Below are 24055 nucleotides of genomic sequence, written 5' to 3'. Positions count from 1 at the left end.
TCAGTTCATATCATTGTTATGAGAAAGACGTCATGTCCCAAGTTAAGGTAAAATATGTCATGTTCAAATTTCAGTAGGTAGGGTGCCTACAGCCTGACCTGGATGGCCCAGGCTAGCCCGATCTCATCAGATCTCAGAAGCTAAGCAGGGTCAGCCCTGGTTAGTATTTGGATAGGAGACCACCAAGGAATACCAGGATTGCTGTGCAGAGGAAGGCACTGGCAAACCACCTCTGTTAGTCTCTTGCCATGAAAACCCCAAAAAGGGGTTGCCATAAGTTGGCTGCGACTTGACAGCACTTTATACACACAGGGTGCCTACACATGTATCAATTCCTGTTGTGCAAGTACTTTGTAACTGCTGTCAAAGACACCTATGTTTCCTATGCACAGACTCCTATGTCATAAAACATAAACAGAACACCTTGAACTGAACTCGCTGTGATCAGAATGAGTTATTTACAGTAAGCAGACCTATAGTGAAACAATGCCAATTTCTAGATGTAGGCTTATTTTCTTGACCTATACAAAGCCATCAGTGTGTATTGTACATTTTACAGATTAAAGGAAGAAACAGGAACCATTTTATCAGAAGAAAATCCATGTTAATCGGTTGCAGAAAAAATACACAGGATTATTGTGGCACTTTAAAGAATAACAACATTTTATTCCAGGATACGTTTTTGTGGACTAGAGCCCATTTCTTTAATCCCAAGAAGTGTATGCAAGAATAAAATTTTGCTACTCTTTAAGGTGCCACAAGACTCCTGTTTAGGTTTACTTGTCTGCAAATAGACAAGGAAAAATTAAGGTAAGATTGAACAAATTTAGTTTTGTGAATAATCTCTAAGGTTATTATTACAAGTTTATAGTAACGATGTGTCCAATACACAGGATTTAAGTAGCATCCAACAGTTTTAAACCACTTTTTTTTGCCATCAAGTCACAGCTGACTTATGGCGACCCCATAGGTTTTCAAGGCAAGAGACCTTCTGAGGTGGTTTCCCATTGCCCACTTCCACATCATGACTCTGGTATTCTTTGGAGGCCTCCCATCCAAATACTGGCCAGGGTCAGGACTGAGAGTTACCCAGCAAGCATCCACGGTGTGAGTGGGGATTTGTACCTGGGTTTCCCACGTCCTATTCTGACACCTTAAACACTACACCTTGCTGGCTCTTTTTAAGCCATATATCCTATGACAAAAGAAGAATGTAAACGAATAGCTAATTATATGAGAAAAGCTGGATTAACTGAGCGATAAAGGTGAACTGCAACTAATTTTAGACAGTGAAAGAAAAAAGCTAATAGAACTCAATGGTGGAGAGAAAGCACTTTCAAACAAGGATCGCTACTCACCTCTCTTAGTAAGCTGTTCTCCTTTTCCTTCTGTTCCAGTAAGGTTTCCAGGTGGTGCACATGCATCTCTGCCTCTGCCAACCGTCTGGTCCTCTCATGATCCTCCTCTGTGGCTTTTGCGGACAGACCTTTGCTCTGCAGCATCTCCAATAACTTTTTGATAGACTCATCACGAGCATTTAAGGTTTGCTTTTGAGTTTCAATGCGCAGCTCCATTTCTTCCAAAGTTTTGCGTAACAAGAAGAGTTCCTTAGCTTGTCGCTCATGCTCTGCGTGAAGCCGCTGGAAGTTTTCCTCTGTAAGCTCTGCTACAAAAGGCTCATTAGGTCTACTGCTGCTGTCTTGCTGGAAAAGCTGGTTCAGGTCCCTCTGGATCCTCAGCTCATCTTGAAGAGCCTGAATTGTCATCTGCATATGCTGGAAATAAAACCCAAATAAGTGGATTCACTAACATGTAAGAGGTGGGCTGAACAACATTTTGGGAGCAAGCCAAAAGGAATATATAACTTTTAAAAGGACTCAACATTTTTGCTCAGCAAACCAATTACCCCTCAAACTTTAGAAAATGAGAGGCAGGTCCCCATTGTTTTGTGTATGGTTACACACTTCCCATACTGGTCAATATGCAGCATATTTATGTTGCCAGTAAAAGCCTTCAATATGTTAAAAAGTATAATACTACATTTTATATATGGCAACCAGAGGCTCTATGCTAAGGAAACAAGACACATTGTACTGAGTTTGCACCAAAATGTCAATGTGAAGAAAACCAGGAGACTAAAACAGGATTCAGTTAAGCTTATTAATGTTACAGCATAAATTCTAATCACCACTAACAGTGATTAGACCAACAGGATGTTAGAAGGTATTTTGATTTCAGAACGACTGCTTAGCAGCTCAATTCCAACACCCTTCTAAGCTGTGATGCAAGTTTCTACCTGCTTCCTAGTACTGCTGACTTTGCGTGGAGGATAGGGAAAGAATTCCCAACATTAGGGGCAAGGGGAGCCCTGAAAGCAATCCTGTGTTCTCTCACCAATTAATTCGATTAGATGTACAAATGCTGAAAGATTCTTTAAGGAATTGTATACAGATTATACTTTACATTCATCTTTTTCCCACAGTGGGAGGTGTGGAAAATGCATTCCACCACTTAAGCACATTTGTTTAAGCATTTCATCTCCTTTCTCTGTAACTCAAGACAGCTTTCAGAAAATCTAACAACAGAACTGCTAAGACCACATAACATGTAACAACATTAAAGTCTATATCCAGGATTATCTCTTTGTACCTATTAAATGACATCACTAATAAAACCAAAATAATTGCCATAGGGTACAATCCACAAACTGCAGCTGGGCCTGGTGGTCAAGTACAATTTGCTAACAGCCAACTATGTAGTACAACCCCTCCACAATAAGAACATTCCTAAACTAATCACTGTTAAGATATATTGGGGGGGGGCACTTTATTCTGCTGGGTAGCACATCAAAACATCACATACAAAAGAATGAACCCCTATTAACAAATTTGTCTGATCTGCTTTTAAAGCCACCAGCAGCTTTAAATCTCTACAAAATGTGTCTGTGAACTCCACAAGTCAACTACTCTTCACCAGATGTATTTTAATTTTTTTGAATATACTTAGATTACTGTCAGTTTAGACTTAAGGTTTGACAGTCCGCATGGAGTTGGACCTCACACATGGACACTGCTGGAGACAGCAGACCAACAAGTGAACTGTAAACGAGCCCCTACATGGAGGGGGCAGTTGTGGCCACAACTGGCACTGGCAAGAACTCTAGGAGGGACAGAGTCAGCCCCCAAGCTTCCATAAAGGCCCCCTTGGACTGTCACCAGCTCAGCCTCTACACTTCAGGGCAAAATCCACAGCTGGACTACGCCTCCTCCCTTTCAGACATAGGCTAGTGTGGCAGAAATCCATGAAACAATTGCACTAGAAGCAGATTTCAAAAGGGGGGGGAGTACGAGTAGAAGGCTCATAATTAGAGATCTCATGGGTGGCAGAACAATACAGAAGATAAAAGCTTTTTATTCAGGCCATTATATGTGGGTTAAGACAAGCAGGAGAGGAAGTCTGTAGATGGGGCGGGGCTGCCTGGCAGGTAAGTTTTCCTCGGTGACCCTTTCTAGCCTCCTCCTGTTTTGCTCTCCTTCTCTTCCCAAACTCCTTCCATGGAAGGAAGAGGGGTGGGAACTGGTTTGCTGGTCTTCAGTATCAAGATCTTCTCTCTTCCCGCTGCTGCATTCAACTAGCCAGAGTCAGACAACACCGTTTCCAATGGCATGTTGGCAAATTGTTTGATGGAATGCTGGGGTAGATTAGTATTAGGGGATGAAACAAGCAAGAGTTCAGTAGCACCTTAAAGACTAACAAAATTTCTGGCAGGGTATGAGCTTTTGTGAGTCACAGCTCACCTCTTCAGATACAGCTAGAATGAGAATCCATCTATCCTTAAGTAGAGAAGAGTGAATTAGGACACCCAATGGAAATAGCATGTACCATATATACTCGGGTATAAGCCGACCCGAGTATAAGCCGAGGTGCCTAATTTCACCTCAAAAATGGGGAAAAATTAGGCACCCGCGTATAAGCCGAGGGTGGGAAAGGAGGCCCTTCCCCACCCCCGCAGGCTTACCTTACCGGGCCGCCAACGCCGCCGGCCCGCGGGGCCGCCTGAAGGCGCGTGGGGGGGAACAGATCTCTGCCCCGCGTGCCTTCAGGGAAGCCCCCTGAAGGTGCCCAGGGTGGGGGGGAAACAGATCTGCGCCTGCCAGCTGGCAGGCACAGATCTGTTTAAAGAGCCCGCCCGCCCCGCGCGCCTTCACGGAAGCCCCCTGAAGGCACCCGGGGTGGGGGAACAGAGAAGGCGTGAGGGCAGGTGGCAACGGCGGCGGCAGCCCCCTCCCTGCGCCCAGGAGGCCCCGCGGGCCGCTCCTGGCCTGCAGAGAAGGCGCACGGGCAGGCAGCGATGGCCGCGGCGGCAGTGGTAAGTTCCCCCCTCCCTCCACCTACCGACCCGTGTATAAGCCGAGATGGGTTTTCTAAGCCCTTTTTTTGGGCTGAAAAACTCGGCTTATACGCGAGTATATATGGTAAATGTCAACAGCAAGTAAATGACATTAGCTGGCATGACTGGATTAGGTTTGCTATGCAGAGGGGTAGCAAGCATGGAGAAATCAGCATTGGTTATGAGAAAGGAATCCCAGATCTCTATTCAATCCAGGAGAATGCATAGTCTTGAGATTCATTATTAGTTGTAGTTCAGCAGTCTCTCTCATCTCCCTTTGAAATTAATTTGTAAGAAAACTGCTACTCTTAAATCAGCAAGTGAATGTTCTGGAAGGTTAAAATCCCATCCCCCCCCACTGATGTCAGACGTACGTCTATTTAGTCTTTGTCGCAGGGTAGAAGGGCATTGCTGGCATATGATGGCATAGTGTTAGGGGACTACAGGTTTCCAGTTGGCCTCCGGCCAGTTTTCAGACAGTGCTTGCCTACACTATGTTACAGTATGATATTGTGAAGGTAGTAACATACTCTACAAAGATGACATAACAGGCACAATGAATTATCGTACAGAGATGTCTAGGGGGTACACCAACCTGCTCTTAAGCTTCTAGAACATCTTCTACCTACTGCGGCTTGACACCTAGGTTTACACCTGCCACCTAGGTTTACCTTTCAGCCTCTCTGTTTCAACTGTTCAAACCACACACTTTGCTCTAGTGCAGTTTTCATCCTGGAACCCAAGCCCTTTAGCCATGTACAGTCATAATTAATTGCATGAGTTAGATACCTGGCTCTGATCCTGGTTTTTGGTCCTCATTCAGTTTTGTCTACTGATTTCATCTTACATGTCAAGCTACTGGCGGCTTGCATTTTATGTCTGGCTTCTTTTATTTGCCACTCATCTTGTTCCCTCACATTGACTCTTGCCTATCCTTTTCCATTCCAGCTTCTGCAATTATGTCTCAAGACTTTGGTGAATTACAATGTATAAAGCAGGAAGGCAAATAAAGCCTTTCCTACATATTTAATGCTGACCAGCAGGTAGAATTATACATTTTAAAACTTCCCGTTTGGCAACAGTCTCACATCAGGGCTGCATCACAAGATAAAAGCCTAATTTTAAGCTCCTTCCATAAGCAAAAAGCCCACCCCCACCCACCATGAAGGAAATTGTAGCATTATTTTCACGACAGATAGATAGATATTAATTTAAACCCTAATAAATTACAGGATACCTTACACACAATTTGCACATGCCACATACAAATATCGCTGGGTGGATAGGTACAGAGGCACCTTCTGGTATCCCAGATGATTCTGCTATTCTTTCTGCATGCTGCATTGTGGCACTTCTACAAACAGTTAACCACAACACAAACAACACATTTGGTGGAAACTGAGCTACACCTAGCTCACAAGCTGAAGGCATGTGGCACTGATGAGCAATAGGACAGGCACTATGGCACTGTTAATACCACAGAACGTAATTATAGGTGAAGAAATGATGATGAAATACTTACGGTGATGAAAGAGATGGTACCAGCTGCTACTAACACTTCTTTCATTTAAAGTGTTAGCAAGGAATAAATTAAATCTGCAAACTTGGATTGCTACTATTTATAAGAGACTCAACAGAAATTTGGTTTATTGAATAATCATGACAAATTTGTGACAAAGAAGCCAGATTGTGGTGGCGGCTCAGAAGTTAAAGAAATGGTTTGAGGCTAATTTGGTGAGTGGTGAAAATATAACAACGTATTAATTTACATAGTTTCCCTATACACTTGTGTGAAATGTGTTCAGACTCCAATTTCCTGAACACTAGAAATGATTTATAAAGTTTTAAAAATACTTTTACGGTGGTGTTATTTTTTTAGCTTTCATTATGACCATAATGATTGGAGTAATAAATTATACTGCAATACAGATAAGTATCAGCATAGCAAGGACTGTAATTTCTTGAGTACGTGCATCAAAATTGGAGGGATAGTATTTGAGGTGCAAAGGAAAAGATAAGGCCTGAATTCAGCACCCATTTTACAAAGATCTAGAGCCACTGAGCCCTGACCGGGATAGCCCCAGGCTAGCCTGATCTCGTCAGATCTCAGAAGCCTGATCTTGTCAGATTGGCCCTGGCAAGTATTTGGTTGGGAGACCTCCAAGGAATACTAGGGTTGAGACACAGAAGAAGGCAATGGCAAACCACCTCTGATCTTCTCTTGCCTTGAAAACCCTATGGAATCACTATAAATCAGCTGTGACTTGATGCAAAAAAAAAAAAGGCCACTGAACAAAGGTCAACTTTCTAAACGAAATAGAACTTGTAGATTAGCTCTAAAACCAACCTTTTCAAGAAACAGAATCTGCTGCATCAATACTGGAGACAATGGTATGTCTGTCTAAAGGTACTCCTTGTTGATATTAAGTTTTTGGTTCACACACAAAACCTAACAAAAGGGGCAATGTCAGGGCCTTGGCAACGTGCAACTGTTCTGAGTCCAGAGCACAATAATAATATAATAATTGTCTGAGGCTGGATGAGGCAGCCTCCCCCGCAGTCGCTGTACGGCCCCGGACTTAGGGGGAATACTGGGCGGTGTGCTGGTGGCTCCCTTCCCTGCCTGATCTCTGAAGTTCGAGCCGGGTGGAAACCGGCCCCAGGAGGGAGGGTGGGAGCAGAGGGGATGGGGACGAAGCCACGGAAATGCCCGTGAGGCCCCAACGGGGCTGGCAACGACATGGCAAGGCCTGGGCTTGCTGATCAGTGGGTGAAAGGACAACCCGGGGGGGGGAGCCAGGCAGGCAGGCCAGAACACAGCCTCCAAAGAGGCCCAACCCCCGCTGGCACAACCCCACCAAAGGGGAAGGGGGGAAAGGGCTGATGAGGGCCCAACAGTGGTCACTTACCTGGGGGAAGGTACCGGACGAAGGCCTCAATCCAACCCCACACTCCCTCATCTCCCTGCCTCATGGCACAGGGCAATCGCCGGCCCCACCTTCTCCCAGCCAGCAGCCCCACCAACATACAGGCAGCCAGCCAGGGAAGGAAGCCTGTAGAGAGCCTGCACCTGGGAGGTAAGGCACCAGGTGGCGGGGCAGAGAGGGAAGAGAGGGATGACCAGCAAGTTACGGCTGAGTAAACCTCCAGTAGAAGGAAGGGCCAGACCACGGCCCCGAGGGAACAGGGAGATTGGAGCATTGTTTACTCACCGTGAATGCTCCTTCTCTCCTGAGGCGAAGGCGTCTTGATTTGTGGGTTATTTCCTTCCATCATCGGGTAGGCAGGACCAATTCTTTTGACTTCCTGTCTCCCCCTGGTGGGAAATAGCCTGCAAAACCTCAGTTACAGTCTTGCCTAGCTATCAACAGGAATGAAGCTCCTTGATAAAAAACATGTAAACATAATTGACGACGACAACCACAGTAATAAGACCAAGGAGGACTGAACTGGTTGAAAACGGTCATCTCAGGAACCTAACTCGAAAAATTTTCCAGAACCTTGACCTTAACGTTTCCGCCTTAACTAAGAATTCTAACCTGTGCCGGGTGGGCAAGACGCCTTCGCCTCAGGAGAGAAGGAGCATTCACGGTGAGTAAACAATGCTCCATTCTCCTACTGAGGCTCCAGCGTCTTGATTTGTGGGACCTCCAAGTGCTCCCAACTGGGTGGGTAGAGCACCCTATTCCACCACGTGCTGAAGAACTCTACGGCCAAAGGCCTCTTGAGCCGATGCCCACGTGTTAACCCTATAATGTTTAACGAAGGTAGAAATAGATGCCCCGGTAGCGGCTTTGCAAATTTATTCAACCGGGGCCTGTCTATCGAAGGCCGCTGATGAGGCCGCGCTGCGCAGGGAGTGAGCAGTTATTCCCTGTGGTGCTATAACTCCCTAGGCCTTATATGCCTGTATGATGCAGAGTCTAAGGGTATGACTAATAGATGCTGCCGACATCCTTTTGCCCTTACTGGGATTGCTGATACCAATAAACATATAATCAGTCTGACAGATGTCAGCGGTTCTGTCTATGTATATATGTAGAGCCCTACGTAAATCTAAGGTAAGCCAGGCCTGTTCCTTTGATCCTGATGGCTTAGGACAAAAGGAAGGTAGGTTGATTTCCTGCGACCTGTGAAAGGGAGAACTTATCTTTCGAGTAAAGGTGTGAGGGTCTCTGTCTTTGTGTCTCTGCTTTCCATCACCTGCTGGGTTATCAGTGAACTCGTAAAAGCAGTTCACACCTTCTGGTCTCAGGCGCCAGGCCTGATGGCCCATGTATCTTCCCCCCCCCCGCTGTTCTTCCTGCCAGTACTCCCTCAGGCCGATGCGGCCTTGGAAGTGTGATAGCCGCCCAGACTTCCTGGGATCTGTCTGATGTTTTGTATTATGCCAAGCTTGTAACTTCCCATAACAATAAGTGTGAACCCCAGTGCCCCAGTGCCCTGGAGTCAATATATTCTGTAAACCCGTATAGCCCCTCACTTGCAACTTTCTACCTGTGCCTGTCTCATCTCCTGAAGGCTTCAATAAATCGATTGTTTCTGTATCAACGTCTGAGCAACTGATTTGGAGAAGCAAACTCAGAGAGGGGGATCTCTCACATTAAGTTGCAAGTCCTTGCCTCTCGGACTGCAGCTGTACCGCTTTGGACAGAATGTCAGCCGACGAGGACACCACCCCTAACCCCGATGCCCCCAAGGAACCGGACGAGCCGGAGAAGCCGGACCCTAAAGAGGAGGGAGCCAAGCCAAAGAAACCGAAGGGTCGCGCCCCCGACCAAGATCGGGACGGACGTCCCCGGGGGCTCACTTATTGGCTGGACTCTCCCAAGGGCTGGTCGCTCTCGCGGACTGCGGCGAAGGATCGCCGGTTGGCCTTCCCCAGCACGGGACTCGAAGGGGACCCGGCCCGCAAAGAGGCCCTCATGGAGGAAGAACGAAAACAGTGGCAGGAAGACCGCCGGGCTATGCAGGAGCAGATGGAGATCATGCAACGCGTAATGGGTGAGATGGCCACGACCCTAGATGCGCTGAAATTGCAACCTCCAGCCGGTGCTCCCCCAGACGGGGCGCCAGTAGTTCCGCCCGCAACCCCTGCCCCCCCGGCCCGTCGGGACCTGAAAGTCACGTATGACGGGTCGGGAGACCAGTTGACCTTTTTTATGGTCCAAGTAGACATTTTTATGCGGGAACAAGGCCGAACCTTCGTTTCTGAGGAGTCCCGGGTGCAGTACGTGGCTTCCTTACTGCAAGGGGAGGCGGCTGCCTGGATGGTGTTGCAGTATGAACTCCGCTCGCCGGTGCTGCGAACCCTGGACGAGTTCATGGTAGCACTCCGAAACCGTTTTGAGGACCCGACTCTAGGTGAGCGGGCTAAAGCCTCCCTGATGCAACTGCGCCAAGGGACTAAGTCGGTGGCGCAGTATGCAAGTGAGTTCCAGTCACTGGCTAGCCGAATTCTGGACTGGAGTGAGGCTACCTTGGTACAATGTTTCAGGGAGGGTCTCAACCCAGACCTCCAACATTGGGCCTTCATGCAAGGGAACCCCCCGGATGTGGAAGGTTGGGTTCGCCATGCTGCTGACATCGAGAATCGCAAACAACTCCTGAACTTGTCCAAGCAACGGATTGGGCGAGACCCCAGGCCCCGGGGTGACCGTGGCCGGGAACTCCGGCAAGGGGGTGGCGGGGTCCTCTCGGCCGCGGAACGCCGCAAGCGGTTCGAGGCCGGCGTCTGCCTGATCTGCGGGGGAAAGGGTCACTTTGCATCGCAATGCCCCTCTCGCTCAGGCCGTCCGACCCCTCCCCGCCAAACCCAGGCCGAGCCGACGAAACCGACCGCCGACAGCCAGCCTCGCCGCAGAAGTGGACCACTGAGCCGGCGCTCCGGCGCACCCTCCGCTCTCCACGCACGTCCCCAGGATGGGGCATCCGACTCTACGGTCCCATCGGGGTCCCGGATTACAAATACCGTCTTTGATTCGGACGGCTCCCCGGAGGCCACTACCCCGTCCCCCTCTTCCAGCGAGGAGGAAGAGTGGGAACAGCCGGCAAAAAACGCCGTCGGTCTGCTGTAGAGGGGGCTCCGCAGCAGACCGTCCCTATCGTTGTGCAAGGAGCTCCACCGATGGTAAGCGCCCAAGAGGACAATGTATTTGTGCGTGTCCATCTGTCCCTACCCAAAGGGGGTCCCCCGTTAGAGGTCCCCGCGTTGGTCGACTCGGGGTGTGCCCGCACCATGATAAATGAGGAAACTGCCAAGAAGTTGGGTGTCCGGCGCAAGCGGCTTCCGGGACCCCTCCGTTTTTCCCAAATGGACGGGAGTGACTTTAAACGGGGCCCGGTGACCCACAGAACTGCAGCCGTGATTATGTCCGTGGGGGAACATTGGGAACGGTTGTATTTCACTATCGCCCCTATTGTAACCCCTGTGGTGTTAGGGATGAACTGGTTAAGGGGGCACAATCCCTCCATTGATTGGGTTAAACGGGTGCTTTCCTTCCCCGAAAACCCCTGTGGGTTGCATGACAAGGAACGGGTACTCAGGACTCCAGCCGCCGCACTGGTAGGGTCCCCCGCCCCAGTCTCTCCTCAATTACCCTCTGAGTACTCGCAATTTACTGATGTTTTTGATGTTAGAGAGTGCGACGAACTGCCTCCCCACAGAGAAACGGACTGTGCCATCGAGATTGTAGGGGAAGGCAAACTGTCTAAGGGAAAGGTTTACCCCATGAGCCCTAGTGAAAAGACAGTGTTGCGAGACTATCTGGATGTCAATCTGGCGAGGGGTTTCATACGCCCCTCCAAGGCTCCTTATTCAGCCCCAGCTTTCTTTGTAAAGAAAAAGACGGGAGATTTAAGACTGTGTATTGACTTTCGCAGACTGAACGCAGTCACCCAGTCTAATGCTTACCCCCTCCCTCTTATTCCTGACCTTCTAGCACAATTAAAGGAGGGCCGAATCTTCACCAAACTGGACTTGGTAGAAGCCTACCACCGCATTCGCATCAAAGAAGGAGACGAACCCAAAACGGCCTTTTCCAGTTGTTTTGGGATGTTTGAGTACCTAGTCATGCCGTTCGGACTTTCGGGGGCTCCGAGTGTCTTTATGCAATTAATTAATGAGGTTTTGCATGATTTGCTGTTTCGGGGGGTGGTGGTATTTCTCGATGACATCCTTATTTACTCTGAAACCATGGAAGACCATGTGCGCCTAGTGCGAGAGGTGCTCCAGCGGCTGCGGGAGCACAAACTGTATGCTAAGGTGTCCAAATGTGAATTCCACCAACCCTCCATTACATTTCTGGGGTATGTGATCTCCCACCAAGGGTTGGAAATGGACCCCGCCAAGGTCCAGGCAGTGCGGGACTGGGAACCCCCCACTACCCGCCGCCAACTTCAGCAGTTTTTGGGGTTTGCCAATTTTTACCGGAACTTCATTCCTAACTTTGCCCAAGTTGCGCTTCCCCTCACTGCCCTGTTGCGTACCAAGGACAAGGGGGCTAGCGCCGCGCTTCCCTCAGCCCGTTTGCAATGGTCCCCCCAGTGCCAGCTAGCTTTTGAACGTTTGAAGCTACTTTTTTCATCCGAACCCGTTTTGGCTCACCCAGATTGCACCAAGCCTTTTGTGGTGCAAGTGGATGCCTCGGATGTAGCCATGGGCGGGGCCCTATTGCAGAGGGATGAGGGGGGACGGTTGAGACCATGCGCCTACTTCTCCAAGAAGTTTTCCCAGTCTGAAATCAACTGGGCCATTTGGGAGAAGGAGGCAGCAGCGGTCAAACATGCCCTTACCATATGGCGACACTTCTTGGAAGGGGCCGAACTGCCATTCGAAGTGTGTACCGATCACAAGAATCTTGAGGCCCTCAAGGGGGCTAGAAAACTCAATGCCAAACAGGTTCGGTGGGCCCAATTTTTCGCTAAGTTCCGGTTCACTCTCAGACATGTCCCTGGCAAAGAAAATGCCCTAGCCGACGCTTTGTCACGACTTCCCCAGTATCGCAACGATTTCGATCGCCCAGTCGACTCCCTGTTCACTCCCGAGCAGCGAGGGGAAGTTCCTAGCTTAGCCGTCACCACCCGGTCCCAAGCCCGACCACCGGAGACCCCCCCTACACTCAAAGGCATCCCGGAAGCCTTCCAACAGCGACTCCGGGACGCCTCCTTGCAGGAGGAGGAGCATCATCTCCTCCCCACTGGTCTGGAACGTACCAACACTTGGTGGGTGCAAGGGGGGAAACTGTACGTCCCCTCCTCTCTTCGCAAGGAAGTATTGGGACTTGTACATGGTGCCAGGCTAGCGGGTCATTTTGGTTTCATAAAAACGCTTCACCTGGTTCGAAGACAATTCTGGTGGCCCGGTATGAGATCTGATGTAGAGTTGTATGTGCGCAGCTGCCCCACCTGCGCCACAGCCAAGAAACGGATGGGAAAACCCCCAGGGCTTCTCAAACCGCTTGAGAGCCCCTCCCGTCCCTGGGAAGTCATCGCCATGGATTTTATCACCGACCTACCTCCGAGTCGGGGAAAAACGGTTCTTTGGGTTATCACAGACCTCTTTTCCAAACAGGTTCACTTCGTTCCATGTGCAGGCCTTCCTTCAGCCCAGGGCTTAGCTAAACTGTTCATCACACACGTCCTCAGGCTACACTCGATCCCGAGGAAGGTCCTCTCCGACCGGGGGGTCCAGTTTGTTGCCAAATTCTGGCGGGCCTTCCTAAAGTTAATGGGAGTGGAAGAGCAGGGCCTTTCTTCCGCCTATCACCCCCAAACGGATGGTCAAACAGAACGAGTAAATGCGGTGGTAGAATGTTATTTGCGTTGCTATGTAAATTTCCACCAGGACGACTGGGTCGACCTGCTGCCATTTGCCGAATATGCGTATAACAATGCGCCTCATTCCTCTACCGGCTTTAGTCCCTTCCAAGTTATATACGGGACGGATTTCGGCCCTTTCGGTTCTGCCCCCGTCTCGCCAGAGCTCCAGTCTACCCCTGACCTTCAGGAGTGGATTCAGGTGGTTAAATCCACCTGGCCATGGTTGCTCAAAAATCTGGAAAGGGCAAAAAGCAAGTACAAGGAACAAGCAGACAAACACCGGTCTCCGGGGTGGGAACTCAAGGTGGGGGAGCAAGTCTATCTGTCCACCAAAAACCTCCGCTCTCTTCGCCCCTGCAAAAAACTGAGCGACCGTTATGTGGGACCTTTCCCCATTACCAGAGTAATCAACGAGGTTACTGTGGAACTGGACCTCCCAAAAACTCTGAAAGGAGTCCATCCAGTCTTTCATATAAGCCTCCTCAAACCCTATGTGGCAGCCCCCCAGTTCCACCCCCCTCCCGCACACGAGATTCCTACCGTAGTAGGAGGGGACACCCATTTGGAAATATCCAAGGTTTTAGACTCCAAATGGAAGAAAGGGAAACTGTTTTACTTTGTTCGCTGGAAAAACCTTGGCTCCGCTCATGACGAATGGGTGGCCGCACCCCACATGGCGGCTCCTCGCTTAGTCCGGGAATTCCACCTTGCTTATCCCGATAAGCCTCGTCCTCTCGGGGACCCCGGGGGGGGGCCTTAAGGGGGGCAGAATGTGAGGGTCTCTGTCTTTGTGTCTCTGCTTTCCATCACCTGCTGGGTTATCAGTGAACTCGTAAAAGCAGTTCACACCTTCTGGTCTCAGGCGCCAGGCCTGATGGCCCATGTATCTTCCCCCCCCCCGCTGTTCTTCCTGCCAGTACTCCCTCAGGCCGATGCGGCCTTGGAAGTGTGATAGCCGCCCAGACTTCCTGGGATCTGTCTGATGTTTTGTATTATGCCAAGCTTGTAACTTCCCATAACAATAAGTGTGAACCCCAGTGCCCCAGTGCCCTGGAGTCAATATATTCTGTAAACCCGTATAGCCCCTCACTTGCAACTTTCTACCTGTGCCTGTCTCATCTCCTGAAGGCTTCAATAAATCGATTGTTTCTGTATCAACGTCTGAGCAACTGATTTGGAGAAGCAAACTCAGAGAGGGGGATCTCTCACAAAAGGTAGGGTCTGGTATCAGAACCACTTTGTCCTTATAGAAGGTACATAAACCTTCACGAATGGACAGAGCTCTGATTTCGGAAACCCGTCGCGCAGACGTGATTGCAATCTGGAAAAAGACCGTCATCTGAAGGAACTTCATGTCTATGGTACATATGGGCTCGAAGGAAGCCTTTGTGAGGGCTCTAAGGACCAAATTGAGGTTCCATGAGGGAAAACCGTGTATAACCGGTGGTTGAGTCTGAGAGACACCCTTTAAAAAAGGAGATGACGTGCTGGTGCCTGGAAATAGGTACCCTATCCAGTTCTGGAATAACTGTGGCCATCGCTGCTATCTGTCTCCTTAAGGTTGAGGCTAAGAGTTTAAGCTGTAGGCCTTCCTGTAAAGAAAAAATCAGTACCCTCTGAATGCCCGGACGGAGTGGGTCTACCTTCTTCCATCTGGCCCATCGGACAAATGCTTTCCACGATGCATTGTATATGAGTCAAGTGGAGGGTCTGCAAGCCACTAAGATGGTGATCACTACCTCCTTTGAGTAGCCCCTAACTAGGCGAGATTACCGTTCAAGCGCCAAGCGGTCAAGGAGAACCAGTGAGGATCTGAATGCACCGGTGGCCCTGGCGCAATGTTCCCCAATGGGTTGGAATAGCCCAAGGTTCCTGGCATGACATCTGACGAAGAGCCGCGAACCAAGGCCAGTGTGGCCAGCAGGGGGCCACCAAGATGACTTCAGCCCATTCTTTCTTAGAACCTTGGGAAGAATGGACAGCGGGGGGGAAAGCGTACAGAAATCCCCGGGGCCAAGGACTCAGAAGGGCGTCTATGCCCTCTGCTGCCGGGTGGTAAAACCTCGAGAAAACCCTTTTTACTCTGCAATTTTCTGCGGAGGCGAACAAGTCTACTAAGGGAGCTCCGAAGACGGTTGTAATCTGAGAGAAGGCCGCATGGTCTAAGTACCATTCTCCTTCATCTGCAAACTGGCGGCTTAGATGGTCCGCCTGCACATTCAGAGCTCCCTTGATATGTTCTGGCTGAATCAACTGAAGGTTTGACTGGGCCCAGGTAAAAATCTGCACCGCTTCCCGATGCAGAGCAGAGGATCGGGACCCCCCCCCTTTATGTAAGCCTTGGTTACTATATTGTCCGTTCTTATCAGGACATGCAACCCCCTGAGGAGTGGGGTGAAGGCTCGGAGGGCAAGCCGTACCGCCCTCAGTTCCAGTACATTGATATGTAACGATGTCTCCTCTGTGGACCATCGTCCCTAGGTAGAGTTGGTGGCCAAGGTGGCTCCCCAACCCTCCAGACTGGTGTCTGTGATCACTTGTGTGGGCTCCCCGTGTATATAGGTGTGCCTGACCAGGTTCCTTCGATCAGTCCATCATCGAAGACTCCTCCGAGTCTCTGAGGATAGGGAAATGGATCTGTTCCTCTTCTTTGCGATGTCCCTCTGGTACGGTCAAATCAGCCACTGCAGAGGCCTGGAGTGGAATCTGGCCCAGGGAACGACCGCTATACAGGCCATCATTAATCCCAGCAACTTCGCTAGGGACATGACCCCGGCTTTCCTTGTTCTGGCTAAGGATGAAAAGACATTGATTAGTTTCTGAATGCGTTCCTGGGGCAGTGATAGGGCATTGAGAGAGGAATCTATTCTGACCCCCAGGTGTAACATTGACTGAGAGGGTATGAGAGAGCTCTTTTGAAAATTGATTAAGAATCCATGTTCCTGAAGAACGTGAACCACCCTTGCTGTGTGATGTATGGACTGGTGTTCTGATTGAACACAGATCAGGATATCGCCCAGGTACGGGTGTACCTGGACGCCCTCCTGTCTGAGAGTGGCAATGATTGTCACTAGGGTCTTGGATGTCAACCCAAAGGGGAGGGCCCGAAATTGAAAATGGTCTTGTCCATAGGTGAACCTGAGGAAGCGTCTGTGTGAAGGGTGTATAGGTATGTGTAGGTACGCCTCTGTCAGGTCCACTGCCATCATAAAGGTGCCTGGGAGCAGTGAATCCACTACTGATTTCACCGTTTCCATACAAAGTGCTTTCGAGCCATCCGCCTGTTTAGATATTGTAAGTTAAGGATGGCTCGCCAGTTCCCGTTCTTTTTGGGGACTGTAAAAAATATGGAGGCCCCTTTCGAAGGCAGGGACCTGTTCTATGGCCCTAATAGACAATAGATGTTGAATGGCCTTTAATGTTCTGGAATGTTTCTCTGTCCTGTGTGGCATGGGAGATCTTAAGAAGTGATCCCTTGGTAGAGATGTGAATTCCAGGAGGTAACCCCTGGATATGATCTGAGAGACCCAGTGGTCTGGTTGTGAGGTGGTCCTCCTGGCCCTGAAGAAAAGAAAATCTGCCCCCACTGGAGACAGATGGGAGTCACTGGGGATTATTCTTTGGGAATTTGTCACCTCTGTCCGACCGGGGCGGTTGGTTCTGAGGTCTGGTAAACTTGCCCCCCCTACGGAAGGGTCGTGAAGCGTTCCACAATCCCCTTCTGAAGTCAGATCGATACCTGTTTGTTGCTCGTGGGGCACGAAAGGATTGGAAACCAGGGACTCGTGGTTCCTTTTTAAATTGTTTAGGCAAGGCTTGCTTTTTATCCTTCATCTCCACTAATATTTTATCTAATTTCTCTCTAAACAGGCGCCCTTCCTGAATGGGGTAGGCCATTAAGTTTGTTTTTGCCTTAAATTCCGCTGGCCAGGCTCTGAGCTACAGTGCCCTTCTTATGGAGGTTACCGATGCCATGGATCGTGCTGTAAAGGACATGGAGTCCAGAGAGGCATCAGCTATTAGGGTGATGGCGTCCTGGACCCTTTCTAATCCTCCCACTATTCTATGATGTTCTGAAGGAATCAACTGGATGAGCTTCTTTACCCAAAGGAAGGAGGCTCTTGCAAATATTGATGTAGTAGCATTGGCCTGTATAGCTAATGCTGCGTTTTCGTGGGCCCTTCTGCTTAAAGACTCAGCCTTTCGATCCAATTGATCCCTCAGGGATCCATGCCGTCCTCAGGCGCAAGGCCAGGGGACTGCAAATCCACCACTGGCGCTGAGCCTTCCAAATCCCTACCCCCTAAGGCACCAACATTGTGGGCATTGGGAGTGGGCGTCTCGGACTTCTTCGGAGTAGGCTGGACCAGCTGGTAGTCCGAGACTGAGAGGAGGCCATCCTCCCTCTCCTCTGAGGCGTTTGCCATAGGAATCTCCGGGATTAACACCGGGGCTCCTATTCACTCAATCTCACAAGGGAAACGAGGGACGGCAATGAGGGAGGGAGGGAACACCCAAACAGTAGGATATTACAAACAAACAGACAAAAAACACAAATCGATAAGGAGCTACGGTAGAAAACCTGAAAGGCTAACTTAAGCTGAGCAAGCACAGAGCTGTGCTTACGACCTGCGTACCCTTCTGAGGCAGGACGGAACTGAGGTTTTGCAGGCTATTTCCCACCAGGGGGAGACAGGAAGTCAAAAGAATTGGTCCTGCCTACCCGATGATGGAAGGAAATAACCCACAAATCAAGACGCTGGAGCCTCAGTAGGAGAATAAGGGGGTAAGGGCCAGCGCCTGGGTGACAGGGGTGGAGTTTGGGAAGAGCCAGGGGGCTCGGCCGGAGAAGGGATAAAAGGGGGGAAGGGCAGCCGAGAAGGAGTCTGGACTATGTTACTTCTATCTCTCATTCTCACGTCCGAGAAAGCAAATCTTCACCATTCTTAATTTCTGGACTGTCTATCAAACTCTTCATCCGGCTGATGCATCTCCGTCATCAAGTCCCAACCCATCATGGAGGGGCATTTGTGACAGGCTCAAGAAGGGCCAGAGGGGAAGCCCTGCACTCTCCTTGCGGTGAGAGGCTGAGGCTGCGTGCCCCATCCGGAGCCTCCCCTCAGGGGCTGGGTAGGGTGCTCCTCCTCCCCCTTCCACATGCACAGCGAGTGTATGTTCGCTTTATAACTGCTCGGGGATGTCAGGAATTTTACTTGTATGGAAATGTGAGGGCTATTTTTATAGTGCTTAAAGCCCAGTTTAGAAACCAAGCTATGATTTTAATAGGATTTAATGTAACTGGCAATTCCACAAACCAACTTGCATTTAAAAGACTTCTTATGCTGAATTATCTTAAAGGCAGCAGAAAAGCAAAGGGATTAAAATTCTATCCATAGATACTTGGAACCAGTACATTTGCAACTCTATTAGACCATATGAATAGATCCATTTGGTTTAAGGGTGCACGTGTGGGTGCATATGCAGGAGGCACCACCAGAGTACATCCAAAAATGAATAACTTGGGCATTTTGGAAAATTAGGAAGAAAAGTTCTGCTATTGGCAATGATTAAAATTTAAGGTGCCTGAAGCAGGATAAAGCACTTATTTCTTGTAAGTAGAAAGTATCTCCACTTATATTGCATTTTTATACTAACTCTTCCTCCATGTATGCCACCCTGCATTCCTTGGCTCTCTCCCCCCCCCCTCGCCACCATTTTATCCTCAACAATCCTGTGAGGTTGGAACAGTCAGAGTGTGTGATTGGCCCAAGTTCACAGTGAACTGCAAAGTGGGGATTGGACCCTGGTTTCCTCAGTTCTAACCCTAACCGCTATACTGGACTGATCCACCTCCGAATCCTCTTCAAGTTAAAGTAGGCATTCCAAAGGCTGGGATCATTATGAGCGTGGCTAAGCAACTATCCCACCAGGCCCGGCTTTAGCTTTATTCAGTGTGTCACGATGCAACCATGATACATACTGAGGGCAAGGCTAGTTGACAAGAGGGCAAAATAATGCATGCCACTGAGACCTGGCCACTTCTGACTCCCTGAGCCACACTGTATTATTCTTTTGTGTTACAATTAATATTGCTCTCTACACTAAAATTTGTTCAAACAAGGATACCACAGGAAACTGTGGCATGGTGAAGGGATGTGTTCATTTCTACCTCTCCTTTCTCCCCAGTGGGGGACCCAAAGCAGCTTATATTATTCTCCTCTCCTTCATTTTATCCTCACAGCCAACCTGTGAGGTAGATTAGGCTGAGTGTATGTGATATGCCCAAAGTCACCTAGCACGCTTCTGGAGATTCAAACCCGGATCTCCCAGATCCTAGTCTGACACTTTAACCACTATACCATGCTGTCCCTCATTATTATTAAATACAGAGCTGCACTATTGTTTATGTCTGTTTATGTACTTCCAAGACCTGTTATTTGCTTCCACTGGAGATACTCCAGAAATCCAAGGTGGGGTGATGGTGGAAAAAGGCAGAATGATGATGGGAGAGCAGAAAGCAGCCAGCATCCCTATACCATGCTGGATCCAGCTCTCCCGCCAGCTTCCAACTCCTATTGCTAAGACCATCAGAAAGAAGATCTAACCAGGGATTTCTCCATAATGCCTGGATCCAGCTCAATAAGAACTGCCCTCCCAGATCACTTTGCACCTAACTTTCATTGACATTTGTGATTCTGATTTGTTAGCTAGCCAGACAACCCAGTTTTTGGATTTAAAATGGGACAGAGATATACCCCATAAATAAATGGATATCAGGGCACTTGGGGCCACTGAAGTTGGCTCAAGTCTTAACTCAGTAAGGTTATCAGCAAGGATTCCAGCCAGAGCACAGAAGAAGAAAGGTTATTTGCTAGTTTCCAATGAATGAATACTTCCCTGATGTGGCAAACCTTAACAAGCGTTTGAATACAATCTCTAGGACCCATTCTTATTTTCACCACTTCTGCTTACAACAAAGGGAACATGTTTGTCCCTTTGCTTCCCATAGCCTTCTTCCATCTTGCAATCTGTCCACATTCTGGTTAACATTAGAATTTCCTAGTTTTGGTGCTAGAAAGAAAAGAAAATGGACACTAACAGATCCTTATTGACCCAATGTCAACTGAAAGAATATGCAAGGCTTTGACTTACGTTTATACAGTGCCGAGCCATTCCCATTAGGTGAAATATAATTTACGCTGGAAAAAGTCCATTATGTAAATCCGTCCTTAGTCTAACACAGCTCCAGCACTCAAAGCAGCAGCAAGCAATCTGACTAGTTGGCCTTTTAATTAGCCTAACATTACATGTTATTCTGTGATGGACAGGACTCCACCAGCACAAATCCAGCTCTGTGATCATTTCAGTGAAAAGAATATCGGATACCCAGACTTTTATGTCTGCACGAGGATCAAGGCCTACTTATCAGAACCAATTTGTTTTGCATTTCTTCAACACTGAGTTGAGAGGCTAAACTTTGCGCTGTTTGAGACTTCTATCTGGAACTAAGAGACTTGCCCCACAACATATGATTCAAGGCTATGCTGATTTTTTCCCTCAGATTGGGTGGGGTGGGGATTAAATTTTGGGAATAGAGGGATTTTATGCTTTTAACCATGCTTATACATTTTTCTGCCATTCCTAGCTCTGATAAAATAAAATAGAAAAACACTGTTGCCTAAGGATCCAATTATTTTCTGTTGGAACATATGTTCTAGATTAATATACTATGGTGGATCAAAGGCTTATAGTATGCTCAGGTAATCAGGCCTTCAGTTAACAGCTGGGTGCCCCTAGTCTTGACTATTGTACCTCCAAGAATGGGTAAGTCTGTGACACTGTCATCTAGCTTTACCAATGAACAGCTAATATATCATTTGCAATAATGACCCAAATATCACATTTTTAGATTGCAGTGGGCAGCACCGCCTCTGTAAATAATAGCAGAGTGGTTGACCCTCGTGCCAATCAAACAAGAAGCAAAACTAAGCCACCCACTGTCCAGGTAGGGGTTTTCATAATTCAGGGGACTCCCTAGAAAAATAAGACTTATCCAAGTTATTCAAAAGAAACTCATACCTCCCACAGCCATTCCCCTGTAGCCTGATGAGAACCAAATATACGCCAGCCAGCACTGAATGATGAGAGTCAGTTGGAAGGTGGGTGGGGGGAGATTAACCTCCTCAAAGTGTTTGCATAATACTCAGGGGCAGGTGGCATGGGATTTCCAAATTGTTGTCCCTGCCTCCACCCCAGTTCCTCATGGGCCTCCATCATGTAACTTTCTATATTAGTTGAGTATGTGTTATGTAGATGTACTTAAAGTACCACTGGAAGGGACAGTACAGGAGAAAGTCTTCACATCTGTATGAAAAATACTGAGGAACAACCCCACAAACCATCAAAACTGACAGAGGGCTACCAGAGAATGTTGGCAGCAACATAGTCTTAAGTGTTTTTGCACTTTAACCTATTATACCTGTGGTCTTAAATTTGCGCCAATACTGTAATTACATGATGACCAGTTTGCATGAAAGGGGATTTTACCCAGAAGCCCACTGTGGTGTGAGTGTACACATTTTTATACACTTACACATCAAAATTATTTTGCTATAGCAACTGGAGTCAGCTCTGTTTTATAAGCATTTCGGCTTCTCCTCCTCCTTAATTTTTCCGACAACCAAAAGCAACCCACAAATGGCTGCTACTAAGAGTTAGGTTGAAGGGAAGCAAGTGATCTTTCATTTGTTTCCCTTTAAGTTGAAACTAGAAGGAGCAAAAGCACTGGGCTGAAAGGGTGCATGTCCTGTGCCCTCAAAACCAAATGTCACATACTCCAAGCATCCTTAAACTGCAAGGGAAGACTGTCTCCTAAAATCTTAAAGAATCCTGGCTGGGGGGATTTGGCCTTGGATAACATATTTCCTCTAAGGACAATCCCTCACCCCCCATGAATTTTCTTCAAGGTCCTTGCTTGTTGTTATTCCTTTTAAAGTACTTTTCAATATTCACCATTTTGGCGTTAAGCTGATTTGTGCATATTTATGAGTATGTTTCTACTCACACTTCAAAATAACCTGAGATACAACCAGATCCATTTTCCTTCTTGCCAACCTTCATCAATTTCAACTGTAGCAAGGTTTTAGCACTAACTGAAAATTAATGGTACCAAGTAGTTGCAAAACCCCACTGCTACTTCCACCACCAAAATCAATCTCTCTGTACCGACAGAGTCCACATTCTCCCAAGTTACAACTGCAAAGCTGCCACTCTGTCATCAGGAAGCTTGTCACTCAGTACTGACATGTCTCATTTTCAAAATCAACTCATTCTCCTACAGCAGATATGGGGAAATGAAATAAGGTTTTAGATTTTACTGAAAGGGACAGAAATTATTTTGATGCTTTCTTTCCATATGTGTGTATTCAATGTACATGGACTACAATATTATCCCCATAAAGGAAAAACTACAGCTGTGTACTAGACCATGACTTTTGGCTAAAACATTGTACAGACTTGCCTTACAATGTCCATTATTTTTACATAAATGCTGGCTAACCTTTGTACCTTGTACAAATAGACATTTACCACTCCAAAATACCAACACTGATAACAGCCAGGGAAGACCAAAGACCTATTTACCAGTTCACTGAGGATAAGAATCGCATGCTATCAAGACAATACAGCCAGAAGATAAAACAGAATACATTGAGGGGGGAAATTAACACACACACAGTACGGTTACCTAAAGCTTCCAAAAATCTGCCCATTTGCCTTAGATATCTCAAAGCATAAGTAAAGGGGTTGCAAAGCAGAACCCAGAACCCAGGGAACAAGAGGCTCCTGCAATTGTGATGAAGTTACATAGCTTCTCTTTAGCTTTAACGACAGCTAATGAATAGATGCACCACTATTTATTTCACAGTGGATAGCCGTGTTAGTCTGTCTGCAGTAGTAGAAAAGGGCAAGAGTCCAGTAGCACCTTAAAGACTAACAAAAATATTTTCTGGTAGGGTATGAGCTTTCGAGAGCCACAGCTCACTTCTTCATCTATTTATTTGTATGTGTTCCTGCCACAAGCACCCACCAAACCTGATGATATGTGCTCGGGCCAAAAGACTGACCAGTGTCCAATTGGACCTGTGCCCATCTTGGCGGTTGTCAGCTTGCCAAGAGAAGCTTATTCTATTAGTGAGTTAATTAATGCCTTCCCTAATGTTCTCAGACCTGTAATCAACCAACTTCAAGAGCAATCTAACTTTTCTGTTGATTCCCCAAATGCAGTTATTTTTCTGCCTTCAACTTTCCCCTTTTGGACTCTTTCCTGTCTAAGAAACCACACCTTACATATCCACTCCTCTTGCTGATCTCTAGCCAGCCAAGAGTGGTCTTATGAATATTCTATCCACAAACCATGTTTACAGGCTCTCTTGACAATTACCTCCTCCCACGTTTATCTGATACACCCACACTTATGGATCCAAGGTAGTGGAGGGGAGCTAAACAGGAAACTAGGATGTGACGAATATGAAATGCTGATGCACAAAACCAGAAAAGGAGAGAACTATGTCCCAGTCATCATATGGGATCGACTAGTAGGTCCACTTACACACATTTTGGAACTACTTATCTAGCACATTTCAAGGAACACGTCAAACAAAAGAAACTACCATATCACTCCAGAAAAAAGCCAGGTTCTTTCATTGGGCATTTTATTTTACCAAGGCATTCCTTAAGCAGCTCGGATTGTGGGATTGTGCCAGTTAAGCTCATTTTAAAGGATTAAGTGTTTGGCTGCCTAACTGTTTTTACTCTTCCATCTTCATACAAAAATGGAAACCAAAT

General features: G+C 47.8%; 1 protein-coding gene across 9 annotated transcripts in view; it reads right to left on the bottom strand.

The window, feature by feature from the left end:
• ERC1 (ELKS/RAB6-interacting/CAST family member 1) overlaps window positions 1-24055 on the bottom strand; it is a 228298-nt gene that overhangs the window by 187593 nt on the left and 16650 nt on the right. For all 9 annotated transcript variants that reach the window (XM_056847361.1, XM_056847362.1, XM_056847363.1 and 6 more), the window contains exon 2: window positions 1359-1775. In XM_056847361.1, coding sequence (XP_056703339.1) covers window positions 1359-1775 — 417 coding nt within the window. The remainder of the gene's footprint in view (window positions 1-1358; window positions 1776-24055) is intronic.

Source organism: Euleptes europaea, chromosome 3 (assembly GCF_029931775.1).
Source record: "Euleptes europaea isolate rEulEur1 chromosome 3, rEulEur1.hap1, whole genome shotgun sequence".
In the NCBI taxonomy this organism is placed as follows: domain Eukaryota; kingdom Metazoa; phylum Chordata; class Lepidosauria; order Squamata; family Sphaerodactylidae; genus Euleptes; species Euleptes europaea.
The sequence above is the reverse complement of the archived record's forward strand: the minus strand, read 5'-3'. Positions and strand labels throughout refer to the sequence as shown.